Source organism: Globicephala melas, chromosome 2 (genome assembly GCF_963455315.2).
Source record: "Globicephala melas chromosome 2, mGloMel1.2, whole genome shotgun sequence".
NCBI classification, from domain to species: Eukaryota; Metazoa; Chordata; class Mammalia; order Artiodactyla; family Delphinidae; genus Globicephala; species Globicephala melas.
In genome coordinates, this window is record NC_083315.2 from 81,345,703 (window position 1) to 81,364,535 (window position 18,833).

General features: G+C 39.4%; 1 protein-coding gene across 1 annotated transcript in view; it reads right to left on the reverse strand.

The window, feature by feature from the left end:
• Positions 1-8,631, reverse strand: part of SCG3 (secretogranin III) — a 38,601-nt gene extending 29,970 nt beyond the window's left edge. The window contains exons 1-6 of the mRNA XM_030850346.2: positions 8,218-8,631; positions 7,475-7,527; positions 6,928-6,973; positions 6,617-6,832; positions 1,768-1,910; positions 793-942 (exon numbers count right to left, since the gene is read on the reverse strand). Of these exons, the coding sequence (XP_030706206.1) occupies positions 793-942; positions 1,768-1,910; positions 6,617-6,832; positions 6,928-6,973; positions 7,475-7,527; positions 8,218-8,308 (699 nt within the window). The 5' untranslated portion in view covers positions 8,309-8,631. The remainder of the gene's footprint in view (positions 1-792; positions 943-1,767; positions 1,911-6,616; positions 6,833-6,927; positions 6,974-7,474; positions 7,528-8,217) is intronic.
• Between the last annotated feature and the right edge of the window lie 10,202 nt (positions 8,632-18,833).

Genomic DNA, 18,833 nt, shown 5'->3' on the forward strand with positions numbered 1-18,833 from the left:
CATGGGGTATGGGAGCTCTGGTGGAGAAAATGAAAGGAGAGGTGAGGAGTTTGATATCCTCTTATATCCTCCTATAGTTAGCTCCATCTAGAAATTTAAAAAGGAATTCAAGGAGGAGAGAATGATTTTAGTAGTTTGGCTGAGGCCAAAGAAAAGATGAAGAGGCAAGGAGTCCAGCAAGGACAAGGACAAGTGAATGGCAAGTCTAAGTAAAGGATGACAGACAGACCTCTGAGCCAATGGAAAGAGGAAGGAGCAGGTGGGAGGACACAGGGTAGACAGAGAGGCAGCATGAGGCAACTAGCTCTGAGGAATATAAAAACTGGTGTGGAAAAGGATCAAATCAGCCCAAGTTTCTTTTTTGGGGTTTTGGGAGCAGATGATGACATCCACTGTGAACAGAAGTTGGATACCAACTTCTGTTGTGAAATACTTGGATCCAGTGCACTGTGATTATATGAATTGTTATGTGAAATAACCGTTTCACATAATATTATGTGTTATTTTACTCTGGGGTATAAGGCATAATCTTTACTATGTAATATAACATGCATCTTTATACTATTTTCAAAGTGGAGTTCATTTATATCTTTTAACTCATTGGTATTTCATTAATGTATATATTTTAAGTGGGCTAAAAATGTCACATACCCCAATTCTTATTTGGCACAAACTGAAGTACTAATTATACACAGATTGTATTAATTATATACAAATACAAGTATACACACACATCCATGCACATGCATATACACATACATAATAGATGCATATACATTTGCATATACATACCACTTTCTCTGGTATTTTTCCAGCCTGACTCTCAGTCCTGTTCATTGGCTTATTGAGTTCCTCTTCATAACTGTTGGCTTCCTTAGAGATCAGTTTTTGTAAAACCTCTGCAACTTCATCTTCCAGTGTGTGTGCCTGGCTTTCTGTGATCTGTTATAAAGAGTCAAAACATATAACTGTTATTCCCATTTTTGTGATTTAAAAAAAATTCTAGACTGAACTCTTTAGTTGAACACATAGTTTTAGAAGACTAGAGAATGTTCTGGTCCCTCTTCTGAACATCCCTTGATTATGCCTCTACTACATGCTGGCCTTCACAGTAACTGCTCAGCACTCCTGGGAAGAAGTGTCTTTGGGCCCATTGTGCAAGCATCAGTCCTATCTGTTGGAACCCACAGAATACTTAATTTGAGAAACAACTTGAGGGTTGTTTCTCAGTCCTCAGCTGCAGGTCATAGTAGGTAACCTTTGAAACCTGCAAATTTAGTGCTCTCCTAAAGCCTGCCAGGCCTGTGTTAGTATCTGGGAGCCAAGCTGGGGCAGGGTCAGTTTGAATTGCTTAGGGCTTCCCAATCATTGTGTGGCTTTGCACATCTTATTTCCTTCTCATCTAACACATTTTTTTTTAAACTTCTGCTGGTTAAATCCCAACCATCCTTCTAAGCTCACTTCAAACACCTCCTCCTCTGAAGCTTTTCCTTATTGCATAACTGGATATAATCCACCCTCTGGCACACTGAACCACTCAGATGGTTCTTACGCACCTTGCATCATGAGCACTTGCGTACTTGTCTAGTGCCTCTGATAAACCATAAATTCCTAGAGGGAAAGAGTGGTGTCTTACTTGTCCTCGAGACCCATGGTGACTGGTATAAAGTAGATGCGTTATAAACATTTGGCTCTTTGAATGAAGTGGCTTGGCTTCTTAGCATATTCCAACCTAAGATTTGGTTCATTCTCATGCATATGACTTACTAGGCCAAGATTCAGCAGTTTAGAAACGATCTTGTCAAATACTCCTCTGTCATTTTCCTCATAAATCCTGGTAGCAATTTTCTGGACAATGTCTTCAGCAGTTAAAGAAGTTCCATCTAGTTGATGAAGGCCATCTGGATCATCTAGACAGAGCAATCACAACTTCACGTTGTGGTGGTCACAGACCTATTTCTTGGATTACATTAGGTTTATAATCTATATCTTGTACACTCAAATATGTTTGGAATATGTTTAAGGTGGTGCTTAGTCCATGTAAACTCTTGGTTTAAAATAAAATTTGACTTCAAGTTAAGAACCTGGGATGATAATGGAAGTTCTGAAAGCTGCTTATGTGATTATAGGAGGAAGATCTGAAAATAACACAAAAGGCCTCTCCGTTTTTAGCACTAATAGTACAAAAAGTAAAATACTGTTAGATAGTATGCAGTATTGTTCAAAGCACCCTTCTATATATTATATAATTCGATATTCCATTTCCCCACAAGAGTAGATTTGTATTAATGTACTCCCTTTGCAGGCAAATTCCTGGGCTGGGGGTGGGGAAACCTGCCTTACACCCAGAATCAGAGAGTATGTACTGAAGATTTTATGACTTACCTGGAATAACTGTTTACTTGTGAGTATGTGTCAGGGCACCTTTATGTAAGGCAGCTTAATGTGACAAGCCTCTTTCTCCAGAGAATGGGGAACTTATTTTATGTGCCTGGAATTTAAGCTTTTGAAATGTGATCACAGGTTTGCACAAAGCAATATGTAAATCTATGTAAATCTCAGCAGAGAAGCTCGCAGATATGTATCCTTGGCTTTCCTGGGAATACATTTGGCAGCACTACTCCAGACTAAAGCAAGGGCCCTTCCTGAGGGAAAGGACGGATACAGTAGGGTTGGTGGCAAGGACGCTTTGCACTATGTCCACAGAGCACTCCCAGGAATTAACTGGTCTTTTCCAATCTATACCACATGGAACAGTATATTCATATATGCAAGTTTACAAGGCATTTAACCTGTCACTTCTAGGCAGCTTGGAAAGATCAGAAATTTAGCTCCAGTGATCCCTCTTGTTATCTATATATCCTTGGACCACTGTAAAGGAAGTTAAAAAGAGTATCTATTTCATGGGATTGTGAGGATCAAATGGAATAAGATGTAAAAGCACCTTTTAAATTGCAAAGTATCGTATGAAAGTTAACGTAGTTTTATGAACCGTAGATTTGTACCTGAAATAAGGGAACTACAATTATCTTCTAGAGAAAATAGACATTGCATCCCTAGCCAAATCCTACCCTAATAATTCTGATATTCACTCAAAGAAAGAAGAACCTAGTACATATTTCTATTCTGATTCTCTCCTTTTCTTCCATAGCTCCTGGGGATTCATAGACTTCTTCTAGACTCTATGAAGCTGGAAGTATGTGCAGCCTCAGGCAGAATATCCTCTTCTTGCTGTTTGGAAAGAAGCTTAGGAAAATGAGCAGGGTGAGTACACACAGAGGGCTGGAAGTTCTCTGACAGTATATGATTGCTGAATTGTTGGCCAACCCATGAGCTGTGAGCCCTTTGAGTCCTGTGTACCAGCGTGATGAATGAGCAGAAAAGTCCCTTAGAAAACCCTGTAAAATCAGTTCCCCTCCTGGCTGACTGAAAATTGGGCTCATCACCCATGTTTTTCAGGAGCAGAGACTCACTATCACTTAGGTCTGATTTTTCCATTTGTGGGTTGCAAGTCAGACTCTCGGGAATATGTGGAGCAGACACTTCCCTGGGTCTATGCAGAGGTGGAAGCATTTATTTCCCTTCCCACTTATCCCTTGGGATCTGAAAAAGGAAGAATAGTGGTTGCCTGCTGAAGCTGGAAAATAAATGAGATGACTGTTTTTCAGTTCATTTACTTCACAACAGGAAGAACATTAGCAACACTCTGAAGAAATAGCTTCCTCCTCTGCAATGCTGTATTCTCTTGAGCCAGGAACTTCAGGCTCCCCTAGCAGAGCTTCGCTAGATGGGGTTGATAGTTGAGCAGGTGGGCAATGCTCCTTGCCTTCCAGTGATTTCCCCTGCTCCTCTACAATGGACAGAATTACTCAGAATGGCTTCTCTACTGCTCGTGAAGGGGTGTTTCACCCTCCTATACAGACCTCAGAGGGAAACCAGACATGAGTTCAATATTTATAAGTTTTTAAAGCATTTACAACTCTAAGTGGATGCGAAAGGGCCTTGTTCAAAGTTGTCATCTGCTCAGTTACATTTGAATCTCCAGGCATCTAATATGGCACTTGGCCTTCATGTATTCAATATATTTGTATTAAAGTCTTAATATGGGCCAGGACTGGAAAGAGAGTGATAAGGAGTTTAGATGTGGTCCCTAACTGCACAGAGCTTACTGTCTAGCTCATAGACTGATACATAGTAATTGCTCAATGAATATTTGTTTGGTGAGTGCACACAGGAGCCACAAAGCACTATTTCCTAAAAGAAACTTACAAAAATCCTGAATCATACATACTGTAGAAAACACTGAGACGGAGAATTGGTGGGTCCTATAGCACAAGCCCATTTAGAGGTTTCCTAAAGGTATAAAAGCACCCTGCAGAAGTTAGGCCCCTTGCCCTCCCTTCTGGGATGTAAGTCTGCATACCTCTGAGGTTCTAGTCACCTGAGTGGTCCCAAACCTTCTGGTTCCAGCATTACCAGGGTATGAGAGAAAATCAGCAATTCACTCATATCATTCTCTCCAAGAATCTTTTTTGTATACTCAAGTGGACTTAAAATGACCCCTAGGGTAAACCTGGAACCATCAAAACTAGCACTTGGTAGTTCTGAACCTATTTGCATGTTAATAAAATGTTGAACAATTTAAACATAAGTTGCTCAAGTTAGTGATCAGATCACAAACAGATCTGCCTCTGTTTGCATGTACAGCCCATCTGACCAAAAAATGCAGTCAAACAAACTTTAGACTATTTTTTTATTTTATTAAATCAAATGGTCAATTCAATCAAAGTGGTTAAATCTATTTTTCATGGGGCTATGCCCAGTGCCTATTTATTTCTAGCCCAAATGTCTTAGTTTAAAAAGTAGAATTCAAAAAAAAAATGTCCCTGGGAATTCTCTTGTGGTCCAGTGGTTAGGACTCATCGCTTCCACTCCCATGGGTCCGCGTTCAATCCCTGGTCGGGGAACTAATATCCCGCAAGCCATGCACAGCACAGCCAAAACAAAACAACAACAACAAAAACAAAAACAAAACCCTCACACAAAAAAACCCCCAAAACATTTCCCTGAATAGTATACAATATGAAATGTGTCAAAATATAGACCATCTCCCCCACGCCATCTATATAAAACACACTTCTGAATTCTCCTCAGGCTACAATAGCCTATAAAAGTCAAATTTAATTGGCAGTCGTTTTCTGACAGAGATAATCAGTATAATTCTCTTGTGGTCCGTGGAAAAGAATTAAGACACATAAGAAAATCTGTAGTCACTCCTAAGCACCAGTACTCAGAATAGAAGACACACTGAGGAAGACCTCAATGCCTAGGTACAATAGTTAATTTACTCCCTCATGTATTCTTTTATTTGTGCATTTGTTCATTTATCAATCCATGCAACAAATTCACGAGCTCCAGACACTTGGACTACACCGTCTCTGTTCTCATGGAGTTTTCAGTTGAGTTTAGGAGAAAAAGATAAATCAGAAGTAGTCACACTCAAGGATGTAAAATTACAAACTGCAGTAAGTGCCATGAAGGAAGGAAATAAGGTTTCTATCAGATCATGTGCGCTGGATGAACCTAGAGAAGTAGACAGCCCATGTAGGACTGTAGAAGTCACGTTAAGGATTTGGGGTTTTATCCTAAGAGAAATGGGAATCTATTAACAGGTTTTATGCAAAACAGAGACATGCTCATGTTTGTGTGTTGAAAAGATCACTCTGGCTGCTACATGAAGGATAAGATGGAGAGGGTCAGAGCGAATGCTAAAAGATCCATTGGAAGATTTTGCTCTAGTTCAAATGAGACATGATTGGAGCTTGGAAAAAGATGGAGGTGATTGGGGATAGAGAAAAAGATTTTGAGAGATACATAGGAGATAAAATTGCTAAGACTGGTGGATTAGAATTTGAGAGGTAAAGAAAAAAAGAAATAGTTTGACTCAGATTTGTCTTGAAAAGCTGGATGTATAGTAGTGCCTTTCCTAGAGGAAAGAGGGCTAAGTTGTAAGGTGTACAGAAATTATGAATTTAATCTTAGACATGTTAAGTTTGAGGTGCATCTGAGACTTCCAAGGGAAGATAAGTCGGTAGTTAGCTAGATATAGGTCTATAGTTCAGAGCATTCTGGGCTAGTGATATGAAACATCAGAATATAGATGGTAACGGAAACCGTGGAAAGGTTAGAATGACCTAGGGAGAAAGGATATAGCTAGGAAGAGAACACTGAAAAGGGAGTGACGAATATTCCTCTTGGGGAGGGGGGGTATTTTGTTGATTTAATTGTTTGAGAATTATGATATTTTGCTTGTACTAATAGTTAAATTGGAATGTTAAAATGAATTCAATAACATAAAATATAGAGAGTAGATTTAAATGTTTTTCAAAGCATCAGTAAAGGAAGCTTTAAAGAGAAAATAAAATCTGGGCTTCTGTGGAGCTGGAGCTTTGCACATTATCAGTAAGTTTGGGCTTTATCTCAATTTTGGACATGACTAATAAAGGATTGTAAGTGTGTAAGAGATATTTTTAAAATATAGAACTTTCTCTTAACCCATAATGGGAAACTCCAAATTAGAGAAAATAGGTAGCAAAACTTCTTTTTCTTCATTTACCTTGAAATTTATGATCCAGTCCACTCTTAGTAGAATCATAATCATCAATCAGTCTTCGATTCTTGGTTGAATCAACATCTTCCAGGTTCAATTTATTATCATTTGGAGAACTTTTTACGGACTGTCTTTCCTTGTCATTCTTTTCCTTTTCTGTTATAGCCTTTAGCAGGTTCAAGTTATCAACAAAGGAATAATTGCTCTCACCTGGCTTGTTTTCTGGAAGAAAAGCCCCCAAACCAGGCACATCCGTTTTAGTTAAGCTTCTCATAGCCTACATTATTTAAATTAACATCAATGTAATTTCTTATTACCTGAAGGGTATGTTTTTTTAATCTTGTCTGCTTCTGCTTCAGCAATCTGTGAAAGAAACAGGAGATAGACCTGGCTTTAAATCATTACTCCACCACTTACCACATATGACAGCTCAATAATTCAATCTCCATGGGACTTAGCTTTCTTGTTTGTAAGATGTAGTTAATAATTTCTATCTCAAAGTATGTCATAAGGATTAAATGAGATAAAATAAAGGGCAGATGGTCTATAAATATTAATTCCCTCTCTGATAATATTGGTAAAAGATAAATCTCTGATAAAGAAATCTTACAATAGAATGGATGTGATGTTGCGCTTACTGGCTTATTATGCAGGCAGCTCTTTGCATTATACTGAACTCTCTATATTTAACTGTTGGGACATAAAAATTACCAAAATTATATTTCCCATCATAATTTCAGTGTTTATTATTAAGCTCCTGAGGTTTGTGAATTCAAAATGGCTAAAAATTTGCGGCATAGTTACATTAAATAATGATAACTAAAATAAAATGGAATAGCATTTATAATTTTACTTCCGACCTACCTGCTCATTCAAAGGTCTTTCTGCACTTAATTCTCTATTATGTAGGGGTTTCTCTAGAATAAACACACACAAATACAAATTTAATTGTTCATTGGAAAGACAATATGTCTCATTAAATAAAATTTTCAAAATAAAAGGAGAAATATTTTTGGATGACTGTGAAACAAATATATATATTAACAGAGATTATCAAGATTATCCAATAACGATGATTATCAGTGTTGCCTTGCTTATTATCTTGGTGTATTTCCTGAGTTAATAGAATTACACTTTTTCTTTTTCTTTTTTTTGACCAGAAATCCAACATATTGTTCTAACACTTGGTTTACCAGCTGTTTTCAACTAGACAGAGCATAGTCTGGATTGGTGTTATTGGCACATTAAAAGCTTTCTTCATACACTGCACGTTTTATGAATAGAATATCTGAGAAAGGTTGTAAGATGACTAGGAAAAAAACAAACAAACAAAAAAAAACAAGCCATATATTAGGCGGGAAAGCCATCCCCTCCCAATTTCAAAATAAGATCTTTCAAAACAACTTATATTATTGTTCTATCATGTAAAAAGTGAGGGAGGAAAATCTGTCTTCTGGCTCTAAATTCGAACTGATTTCTCTGTCAATATGCACGGATATGACGTGATCAGAAAATGAGGCAAGGTGATTTACAGCTCGCGGATTACACCAAGCTTTACCTTTTCATGGCGAAATAAAAGGGAGGTGGGCAGAAAAGTGTCCACGTACCTTGGCTGCCTGCCGGTTTGGGGAAAGCTTGAATTGGGCTGCTGTGGAGCACCAACACCACAATCCAAGTGCCGGTCCAAAGGAACCCCATTCTTCCACGCTTGGCTTCAGAAACAGCCTGGCGCCGGGCTCCCGGAGCTATAGCTTTTGTTATGAATGAAAAGGAGGAGTAAAAACAGGAAGAGCTAGGAGGGCGGGCGCAGGGAGGGCGAGTGGCGGGGGCTCGGAGCTGGTGGAGCTCTCTGCGGCTCCGGAGTAAAGGGATGAGAAAGACTCTGGGCGCTCGGGACTCAGGTCTTCAGGTGGAGGAAAGCGCTGTCCGCCCCGTGGGTGCTGAAGTTCCTGTGACGCGGAGCGGTCAGCGGGTCGGCTAGGGCGTCACCTTATTCTCGCTCCCTCCTTGAGAGGAAGTGAGGATGGAAACGCATGCTCCCTGCGAGCCAGAGGCGGGAAGGGGTGGTGTCAGCGACTCGGAAGCTGCTCCAATCCCCACAGCGAGTGGAAGCGGGGAGGACGACAGAATAGCTAGCGTATTTTCGGTGCCGCAGTCCTAGAGGTGCTCCTGCGCTCACGGTCACCTGGATTGCTGTAAACGTGCACATCGTTGTCGTAACCTCCCAAGTAAACGTTACCTCAGGGACCAAATGCCTTCTCTGCCCGTGCACCCGTCAAGGAAAGCTGGATAATCTTGTGCAAGGGGTTCTGCTTAGAGATTATTCTGGGATACCATCTCCAAAAAGCACTTCTTTCCATTCCACCTTCTGTACCTAAAAGGTAGATATAATTCTTATATTCTTAGAAAAGCCATGCCTTTTGTGATTTGGGTTGACGTACCAGGGCTCCCTTGGTGCTCTTATTTGGGTCTCAGCTCTATGGAGTCCTTTGAATTGGGATATTTAAGGAACATTCTTTCAAATAGATTGCTGCAGCACACTCTCACTCTCCTAGATGAGGAAACAGAACAACAACAACAAAAATCATCGTTGGTTCCCCTAAGGGTGAATATCGTCATCAGTCCAGGGTAGGTGAGCAATAGGGGCCAGTTTCAATAAAAAATTTCCCCTTCCTCACCGTGGGAAACCCCTCTTCAAAGAAAGAAAGGAAAAAAAGAAAAAGAAAAAGAAAAGCAGCACTTTTGTAAAATTCTTCCCTAGGATTCAATTATGCCTAAGGACTTGGTTGTTCCAGCATTCCTTGAAGAGAGTGGGTAGTCATGAAAAGCATTTTTCATCATAACTAGGTCAGGGAGGTTCTTCCTATATTTTGAGAATATTCCCAGAAGCCTAAGATTATTGCATAAAAGGAGCTATCAAAAGACTTTAAAATGATGAATACAAGAAACACTAATGTGAGCAGGGTGCTGAGTAAGCTGTTTAGTCTCTGATTTTTAAACAGAGCTTGGACCCTTTCCTTTGGACTGTGGCATGCTGGGAACTAGTCTGAATAATGACCAAAGAGAAGAATTCAGCACAATCAGGCCTTTGATTTCTGCACCCTGGCTTTTCAAGGAGCAAGTTAGTTGTTCAAGTACCTAAAAATAAACAGATGCATCTCCCTCATTCTGGAGGTCTTTGAATTTGGATATCACTCAAATACTTTCTTTAAGAATCTAAAGAGTACTTTTGCTCTAACACCTACTTCGAAACAAATAGTTGTTTCTTGGCAGTGATGACATAGCATTAATATCCCAGTAGGCTGCATGAAAAATATTGTCTCCCAATTTAAAATCCCAGCCAAGTGAAGGGCAAATTTCCTCTTCTTTAAAACAGAGGTGGCAGGCTCTGTTTACCTTACAGTGTAATTGTGGAGAACAATTGAGTACATGTCTGGATCAAATCATTTTGATGCCAGGAATATTTTGACACAGCCTAAAAAATAAGTTATGAAGTGTTTTCAGCTTCTCATAAACATTACCAAATATTAGGTGAAATAGTCAGTCACTGAGATTTACTCTGTCGCCTCAGCCTCACTGCGTCCTTTGTCCTGTCCTTAACTTACTTCTCCCCACAATGTATGTTTGCAGCTGGGAGGGACTCAGGATGGAATTAAGGGAAGGGATGGCTATTGAGCACGATGCATTGCTTGCCAAAAATGAAAAAGGTATTTGACTTTTCTCCGCCATTTGTACTCAAAGTGACTGTGCTAAATCTAAGAACATGTTCTGTTGCTGACCAAATGAGCTGTGGAGCACTGAGTAAACTGTAAGGCACGGAGTCATTTACATTCCTCAGTCTTACGGATGTTTCTGCCAGACGTAGTATCGGTCTATGAGTGGAGTAATCCTAAGTTTCATTTATTCATTCATTTAAGAGATAAAGTTTCATTTATTCATTCATTCATTTAAGAGATGTTTATTGAGTACTCAAAATGTACCAGGTATTGAGATAATTGCTGGGTATACAAAGATAAATAAGGTATGGTCACTGCTGGTCTTATAGCCTGAAAGAAAGGACTGTGATTATAACAAGCACCACCACAACTATTTACTGAATAGGTTTCATGTGTTACACGTTGATCTCACTTAAATGTAAGTGAACAAATAAACATGAGAGTGTGTTATGGGTTCCCCGTTGTATGTGCAGAGTTCGGGTGGGGTGCAAATAATGGAGTGAATGATCAGGAAAGGTTTCAAAGAGAAGATCTCTTTCCTTAATAATAAAAAATTAAAATATTTGATTATTGTGTGTAAGCACACTATAAACATTGAATAATATAAAAATATATGTTGAAGTTGCAAGAGACGTGTCATTGACACAGATCAGGTGATCATGAAATAGACAACATACAATGCACAGTGACTTTGTCAATGCTGTTTGTATATGTGTGAACACACACATGGTTTGATTGTTGTATGCTCATTCACTGGTATAGAAGATGCCTTTTGTGCTGAGTCTTGAAGATAGAGATATTTGAACTTGTTTATATTTATTAGAGGAAAAATTTTGTATTAATTATTATTGCATATTATATTACAGAAAATTTCAGACAAACACAAAAGGAGTAAAAATACTGAAACAAACTCCTTGAATTCATTACCTAACTTCAATAATCATTAACTCATGACCACTGTTTTTTTTTGTTGTTGTTGTTGTTTTTTGCGGTATGCCGGCCTCTCACTGTTGTGGCCTCTCGTGTTGTGGAGCACAGGTTCCGGGCGCGCAGGCCCAGCGGTCATGGCTCACAGGCCCAGCCGCTCCGCGGCATGTGGGATCCTCCCGGACCGGGGCACGAACCCGTTTCCCCTGCATCCGCAGGCGGACTCTCAACCACTGTGCCATGACCACTGTTTTTATTTTATATTCCCAACCAATGGATGATTTATGTGTAAAAATCCCAAACTTCGTATCATTTCATCCACAAGTATGTCAGTATGTTTACCTAAAGGATTAGGTTCTTTTTTGTCCTAGCATTACTGTAATACCTTTATCATATCTCATAATAATAATATTCCTTTTGTATCATCACATATCTAGTTAGAGTTCAAATTTCCCCACTTGCCTTATAAATATTTTTACAGATGGTTTGCTTACACCAGAATCCAAATAAGGCCATATGTTGCATTTGGTTGGCCTGTGAGAGACCCATATTAGTATAAGATATTGCAAGATTTTCTTTCCCTTCCCCAGACAAGTTAGTTGCTTCCTTAGAATACTGTGCATACTTCCAGTGTAGCATGTATCCCATTGTACTCCTTTTTGTACATGATTCTTTTCTCTTCATTTCAAAAATAATAAATATACACTGAAGGAAAAATTTTGAAAAGACAGGAAGTAAAAAGGAGAAAAATTATCTGATAGAGACAACCACTGCTAACTTTGGGCATATTTCCTTTTGGTGCATGTTTTTCTAAGAAAATATACACATATTTATAAAATCGTATCTCTCACTGTAATTATCTCCTTACATATTTAGCTGTCTATCCCACTAAATTGTGAACTCTTTAAGGGAAAGGATCTTATCTTGCTTACCCTTCACTTCTCAGCCCTTCTTACAGCATCTGGAAATCCATTTGCTTAAGTAAATGAATGAAGTGATGAAGGGTTGCCTGTTTACCTTTAGTCTTCAAATGCTGAGACCATGATGGCTGTCCCACATTGGAGGATCATGACAGTCTTGCAGGGCCAGGAGCTGCCAGTTCCTTCAAGAGCTGTTAGTCACTCTGTCAGCATGATCATCCACTCAGCATTTTCTTTACCAAAGAGTAGGCTTGCAGAAGAGTATTCATGAAAGGCCTAAAAATAGAGATCCAGAGCTGGCAAAGGCTCACACAGATACAGAGCTATAGGAATGGATCCATTGCTGTTGAAAAGACTGACACAGAATGCCAACACTAGAGATGGCTACTGGTGTAGCTCAAAAGAGAAATGTGGAATCTGGAAATTCACCATCAGAGGAAAGTTGAAGTAACGAAGGATGATGGAAATGAGCAAATAGAAAGACGAAAACAAGGAAAGTAAAAACATGGAAATGCAAAGAGTATATGAATAGAGAAAATGGGCCCAAATGACAAGATGTGATAGGCCACCTACAGAGTGCAAAGTGCCAACACTGAATCTGAGAGTGGGAAGGAGGACAAGGCAGCTGGGTGGCAAAGAGTTTTGTTGTTCACTTACCTCATTTGTACCATGATTGAACCAGATTGTGTCAATCTCTTGCTCCAGAGGTCATGGGAGGAATGTGTGAGTCATACAAGGGCTCTCTCCAGAGATACAAGTGTAGAGCAGTTTCCCAGAAGGAATCAGGGTGAGGGTGTAAGGCAAACAAAAACAACAGATGCTCACTACACTGTAGAATGTAGTATTGATATTTAAGATAGATTAAACATTATTGAGTAAAAAAATCAAGTGGCCTATTAGCGGTATGATTCCTATTATAAAAATTGTGTGTGTGTGCCTGTGTGTGATCGTAAATAGTGATCTGAAAATTTTATTTCCCATAATGTTTACAGTGGTTGCCAGGTTAGGACTTTTTTTCTTTGTTAATTAGGCAGTTCAGAATTCCTTGAATTTTCAACATGCATATGTACTTGTTTAATAATCAGGAAAAAAACTCAATAAAGCAATATAATCTATATTTAATTCAATAATTCAATTTTATATACTAAAAACATATTCTATTATGTTTCAGACAATTGTAATGAATTATCTCCTTCTGGGATATGAGAATAGATTGTGATAAGGTCAGCAGAGGGTAAATTAAAATCTAGTACAAGGGTTGTTTTGTTTTTTATGACATTCTGCTACTATTTGAATGCCATTCTAAACAATTTTTACAGTGCCCGGTCATTGTTTTTATTTCCTTTTTATTGTGACCTCCTTGAGGGGAGGGGCTGGTCAGGATTCATGTTTTTATCTTGGTGCCTAGTATATTATAAGGAAGTCAGTAAATTTTTATCGAATGGAATTTTATCACCTTATGAATCTATCCATAGCAGTTCTCTTACATGAGGTTTGACACCTTTTCCCAAGGTGCAGGTGTACCTCAAGTAGCCAAACTATGCCGGACACCATCCCTCTCTATCATCCCTACCCATACCCTCCCTTTCCAGGGGCAAAGCTGCTAGATGGTCTGGGGCATGCTTGAGGTGGGCTAAGGCTTCCCAAGGACCCATCCTACACCCTCCCAGGCTCTACAGCTGGCCTCTGTGGCACTGGGAATTAGGAATAGGGGATTATTCCAGGTTTTTTTTCCCTGTTCTGTAGTACAGGTTTCGGGGTTGTGGGGAAGGAAGATAACGCATACAACCTGGGATTCCTTTCAGTAGGGTGTGTTCTAGGAGGATTTGCTAAATTACTGAGGGCATGTGTTTCCTTGTGGGTCTTCACAAGGTACTTGTTGCAAGATGTGCTCAGCTTGCATGAAGTCCAGGCCATTCTTGACTTCCTCAAACACAGCAGGCCTACTTCTGCCTCAGGGCCTTTGCACTTGCTGTTTTCTCTTCTTGGAATGTTCTTCCAGATAGTCTCAGGGCTTAATCCCTTACACAGATCATATTTTTGCTAAGAAGTCACAGTCTTAGGAAAGCCTACTGTCTCAGGTCGAGTTCCCTGGGAAACAGACTCTGAAATGGAGATGAGCAGGCAGGAAGTTTTTAGGGTATTCTCTTGAATCAATACCTATGGAAGGGAAAAGATGGGAAGGATTTACCAGCAGGAGAAATTGAGCCACAATACAATATCAGTGGAGGCTTTAGCCAACCCTACAAGGAGGTCTAAAGATGAAACGATCCTGGGTTTCCCTGGTGGCGCAGTGGTTGAGATCCGCCTGCCGATGCAGGGGACACGGGTTCATGCCCCGGTCCGGGAAGATCCCACATGCAGCGGAGCGGCTGGGCCCGTGAGCCATGGCCGCTGAGCCTGCGCGTCCGGAGCCTGGGCTCTGCAACGGGAGAGGCCACAACAGTGAGAGGCCCGCGTACCGCAAAAAAAAAAAGAGATGATCCTTCCGAGCTGTCTTGAGTTGGAGCAAAAAAGTAGGCCTTTATACTTTTGCATAGATCAGTCATTGGGTGTAAGCCTTCCCAGGAAGAAGTCAGAACCTTGGATGAGGTGTTTTTTTTGTGTGTGTGTGGTAAAACCAAAAAACCAAAACCGAAAAACCAAAAAAACCAAAAACCAAAAAAAAAAAAAAAACCAGGAAAAAAAATATAGCTAGCTAGATAAATAGAAAAAATAAGATTGGCCATTAGTTGATCATCATTGAAAATCTGGGTAATGAGTACATGTACACAGATTCAGTATGCTATCCTCTGTAATTTTGTATAAGCTTGAAAATCTTCGTAATAAAAAGCTTTAAAAGAAAAGGTTTATTTTAAATTTACTGCTCACCAGTAGAGACAGCAGTAAGAGAGACTGTTTTTCTTTCTTCTTTCTCCCTAAGGTGTATCCGAAAATACAATTAAACAACTTTCTCAGTGGAACAGAAAATCAATAGTTTTGCTCTGGTGCTCCAAAACCCGTCGTCCAGTCATCCCTGTAGGCATGCTGCTGCCATGGGGACCCCAGATGACTTAGCTGCCAATGCCCCTGCAGGATTAGTGGTACAATTTCAGTTTTCTCCTCCTAGGATGTCAACATTTTACAGACATCAGAGAATGAAGCCAGCATTTCTTGCTAGACACTGCGTAGATACAATTAGATGCATTCTGAGAAACTAAGAATGATTGCTGGATTTCCCCTCCCATCTGTCACAGAACAGTGGACAGGAGGAGGCTGTGTGAGAGTGCTCACCTCTCCACAAAGTGGAGGGTAGGTTGACCCACAAAGAAAAGGAGTACCCTCTTCTCTGCCTCCTCTACCCCAAACAAATCCCTAAGAAAGGCCCTGCATGGTATGACTCCTGTAGCCTCTCTGACCTCATTCCCTTCCACTCACCCCCAGGCCTCTGAGCTCCAGCTACCCCAGCCTCTGCTTTTCCAGGCATGGTCAGACTAGCCCTCGCATTGGTTGTTTTACAGTGACTTCCTCCTCTGCCTGGAACAGTCTCCACATGGCTCATTTCTTCACCTCATCCATATCTTGGCTCGTGTCACCTTCTCCATGATGGATTATTTAAAATTGTATCATTTCTGCCACCCCGTACTCCCTACCCTTCTACCTTGCTCTACTTCTTCATTATTCTTTGCCAATTTTCTCTTTCAACATATGATGTAAATTTTAATCTATCTGTCCCAAGTGCTGATAATAGTGCCCAGAACATAGTTATTGAAGACACTGAATGAACGAATGGAGCTCAGAGTCCTGTGTTTCTCAGCCAGTGACCATACATTCAAGATTTTCAAGTCAGTCCTGGTTTTAACTCTGTTCCTGTCAATATCTCTCTGCTTCCCTTCCTCTTGCCCTATTATCTCCATCCCCCCAGTTCATACTTTAAAGCAACCAGAGTGATCTTTAAAAAGTGGAAGTCTGATCAAGGGTAAGGATGGAGCTTGAGCAAAGCAACATAGAGAGGTGCAGTACCCTGTGCCTGGTCACAGGTGGGAGACATTACCACCCAAGGCCTGAGCCTGGTATGAGCTGTGTAAGAGGGCCAGCTTTCAGGACTGTGGCCTTCAGTAGAGGATGCAGCCAACAGGAGACAATCTAACAAGGAGGGAGCCAAGGAAATAAATCTCCTGCTACCACTCTCCTCTCTTCCAGTCATCTCCTAGAAGTGGACCCCAGTGGCTGAACTCAACTAGAAACCAGAAGGCAAGGGAGTCACTGAGACAGTCCTTAGAAGTTAGCCTTCTTGGACACAGGGCAGGGTGAACAGTGAATCTGGGGTAGGGGCAGGGGAGGGGAGAAGATCGAAAATACCCACTTTTTCTCTTCTTTCATGCTGCTCCACTCGCATGGCCCTTTATATCATTCCCAGAATATGACAAGATTTCCCTCAACACAGGACTTTTGCACTTGCTTCTGCCTGGAGTGCTCCTTCACAGACCCAGCTCCTTCTCATTCTGGTAGATGTCCCTTCCTCACTCAGTTATCTTCTGCTGCATCATTCTATTTCTTTCTTTCTTAGCATTTATTACAACCTTTAATAAATTTGTTTCATTGTCCATCTCCTCCTCCAGGCTATGAAAGCTCTCTAAAGGCAGGAACTTTGTCTTCTTTTAAATTCCAACACCTGGAACAGAGTCTGGCATCTAGTAGGTGCTCAATAAATATTTTTTAAATGAATGAACAGATAAATAACCAAGAAATTCTAAAAGAAAACAAAGGGAAATTTCTTACAGATATTAAATTATAAAGCTACAGTAATGAGAACATTTTGACCCTGACACAGCAATGGAGTACCATAGTCCAGAGACAGAATCACTGCAATAGCTTCCTGACTGTTTTCCCTGCAATATGGTGATTCATTATATGATAAAAGTGACACTTAAAAATCAGTGGGGAAAAGATAATTCATAAATGATTTTGGGATAACTGACTAGCAGTTTTTTAAATGATAGATGTTTTCCTTACACCTTCATTGAAATAAGTTGTGTATAGATCAAAGATTTAAATATGAAAACATGAAAAATTGTGTGAATACTTCTATGAACTTGAGAAGAGAAATGCTATTCTAAATATTATAGACAAAACAGAAAACATAAAGGAAAAGAATGATACATTAACTACGTAAAATTTATTTTTTATAAAATATGTTATAACAAGTTTGAAAAACTGGAAAATACTTGCAAAAATAAATTTACATAATATATAAAAAGTTCTTAATAGTCAATAATAAAATAGAGTAGTCCAAAAGAAAAATGGGCAAAGGACATAAACAGGAGCCAGCTTGAAGAAATCCCCAATTACAAACTCAGAACAATTTTATCACCAAAATAATGACATAGGATAACTGAAAGTAACACACAGGAAAAATAATCCATGGGTCCATAATGGATACTTAGAAAGGGGTGGGGGTAGTTGAAATCCTTCTTCTTTACAGAAGAATGGAAACTAACACCTTAGAAAAGAATACTAGAACTAGAAAACCACCACTTTGCAACCTCATATTGCAAGAATTATCAATGAATTCACCTAAAACCATTAGGTGAAAAATTTGCCAAGTTTCTAAAATATTACCCGACAAATTACTTGCTAATGCAAAGAAGACATGTACGTTTAAGATGGAGTTATTTGGTAGTCACCAGTTTAATTTGGTGATGAAACTTAGCATCACTCATTATGGGACTTGACATTATGTGCCTCTTGAAGGGATGTAAAATTAAGTACACAAGCATCACTATCAAGTGTTCATACTGTTTCCAAAGATGCTGATTTATCTGGCCTGGAATAGAACCTGAACATTGGCATTGTAAGTGTTTAAAAGTTCCCTAGGTAATTCTAGTGTGCAATTAAGTTAGGGAGCGAATCACTAATTTAAATATTTGACAGGTAACTATCGATACCTCTATGAATTATTTTGGAATTACATGTGAGAGTCCTAATGAAATGATCTGAAGAAGAACACAAGTGCAATGAAAAATCATCTTCCTGATTTTGTCAGTCTCTCAGCCAATTTATCTTTTCCAAAGGTCGTCTCTCTCCTGTTTCACACTATCATAAATTTTTAAATGAATATGTATCTTTAAATCATGTCATAATAAGAAATTGCCAGTTTGATGGAACAAGAAATTCTACAGATCAAAGATAAATGTTACTTAAGGATTTTTGACATAATATTTTAATTTTAAAAATGTGTGTGTCTGTCCTCTCACTGCCTAATATGAACACTACTATACTACTACTACACTACTATAAGGAGATTTCACTATTTAAGTAACTTTTGACCTGACAGATTACTTGCTAGTCATGAGGAAAGGAAGGATGCAATTGTACAATGCAAGAATCAGGATGTCACCACACACTGTGTGACTCTATTTACATGAAATGTCTAGAATAGACAAATTTATAGAGACAAAGTAGATTAGTGTTTGCCTAGGGCTGGGGGCTGGTGGTGGTTGGGAATTGGGGGGATGACTACCATTAAGTATGGGTTATCTTCTGGGGGTAATAAAATTTTTCTAAAAGTGATTATGGTAATGGTTCCACAACTCTGAATATACTAAAAACCACTGAATTATACACTTTAAGTAGATAAACCGTATGGTATGTGAATTATATTTCAATAAAGCTATTATA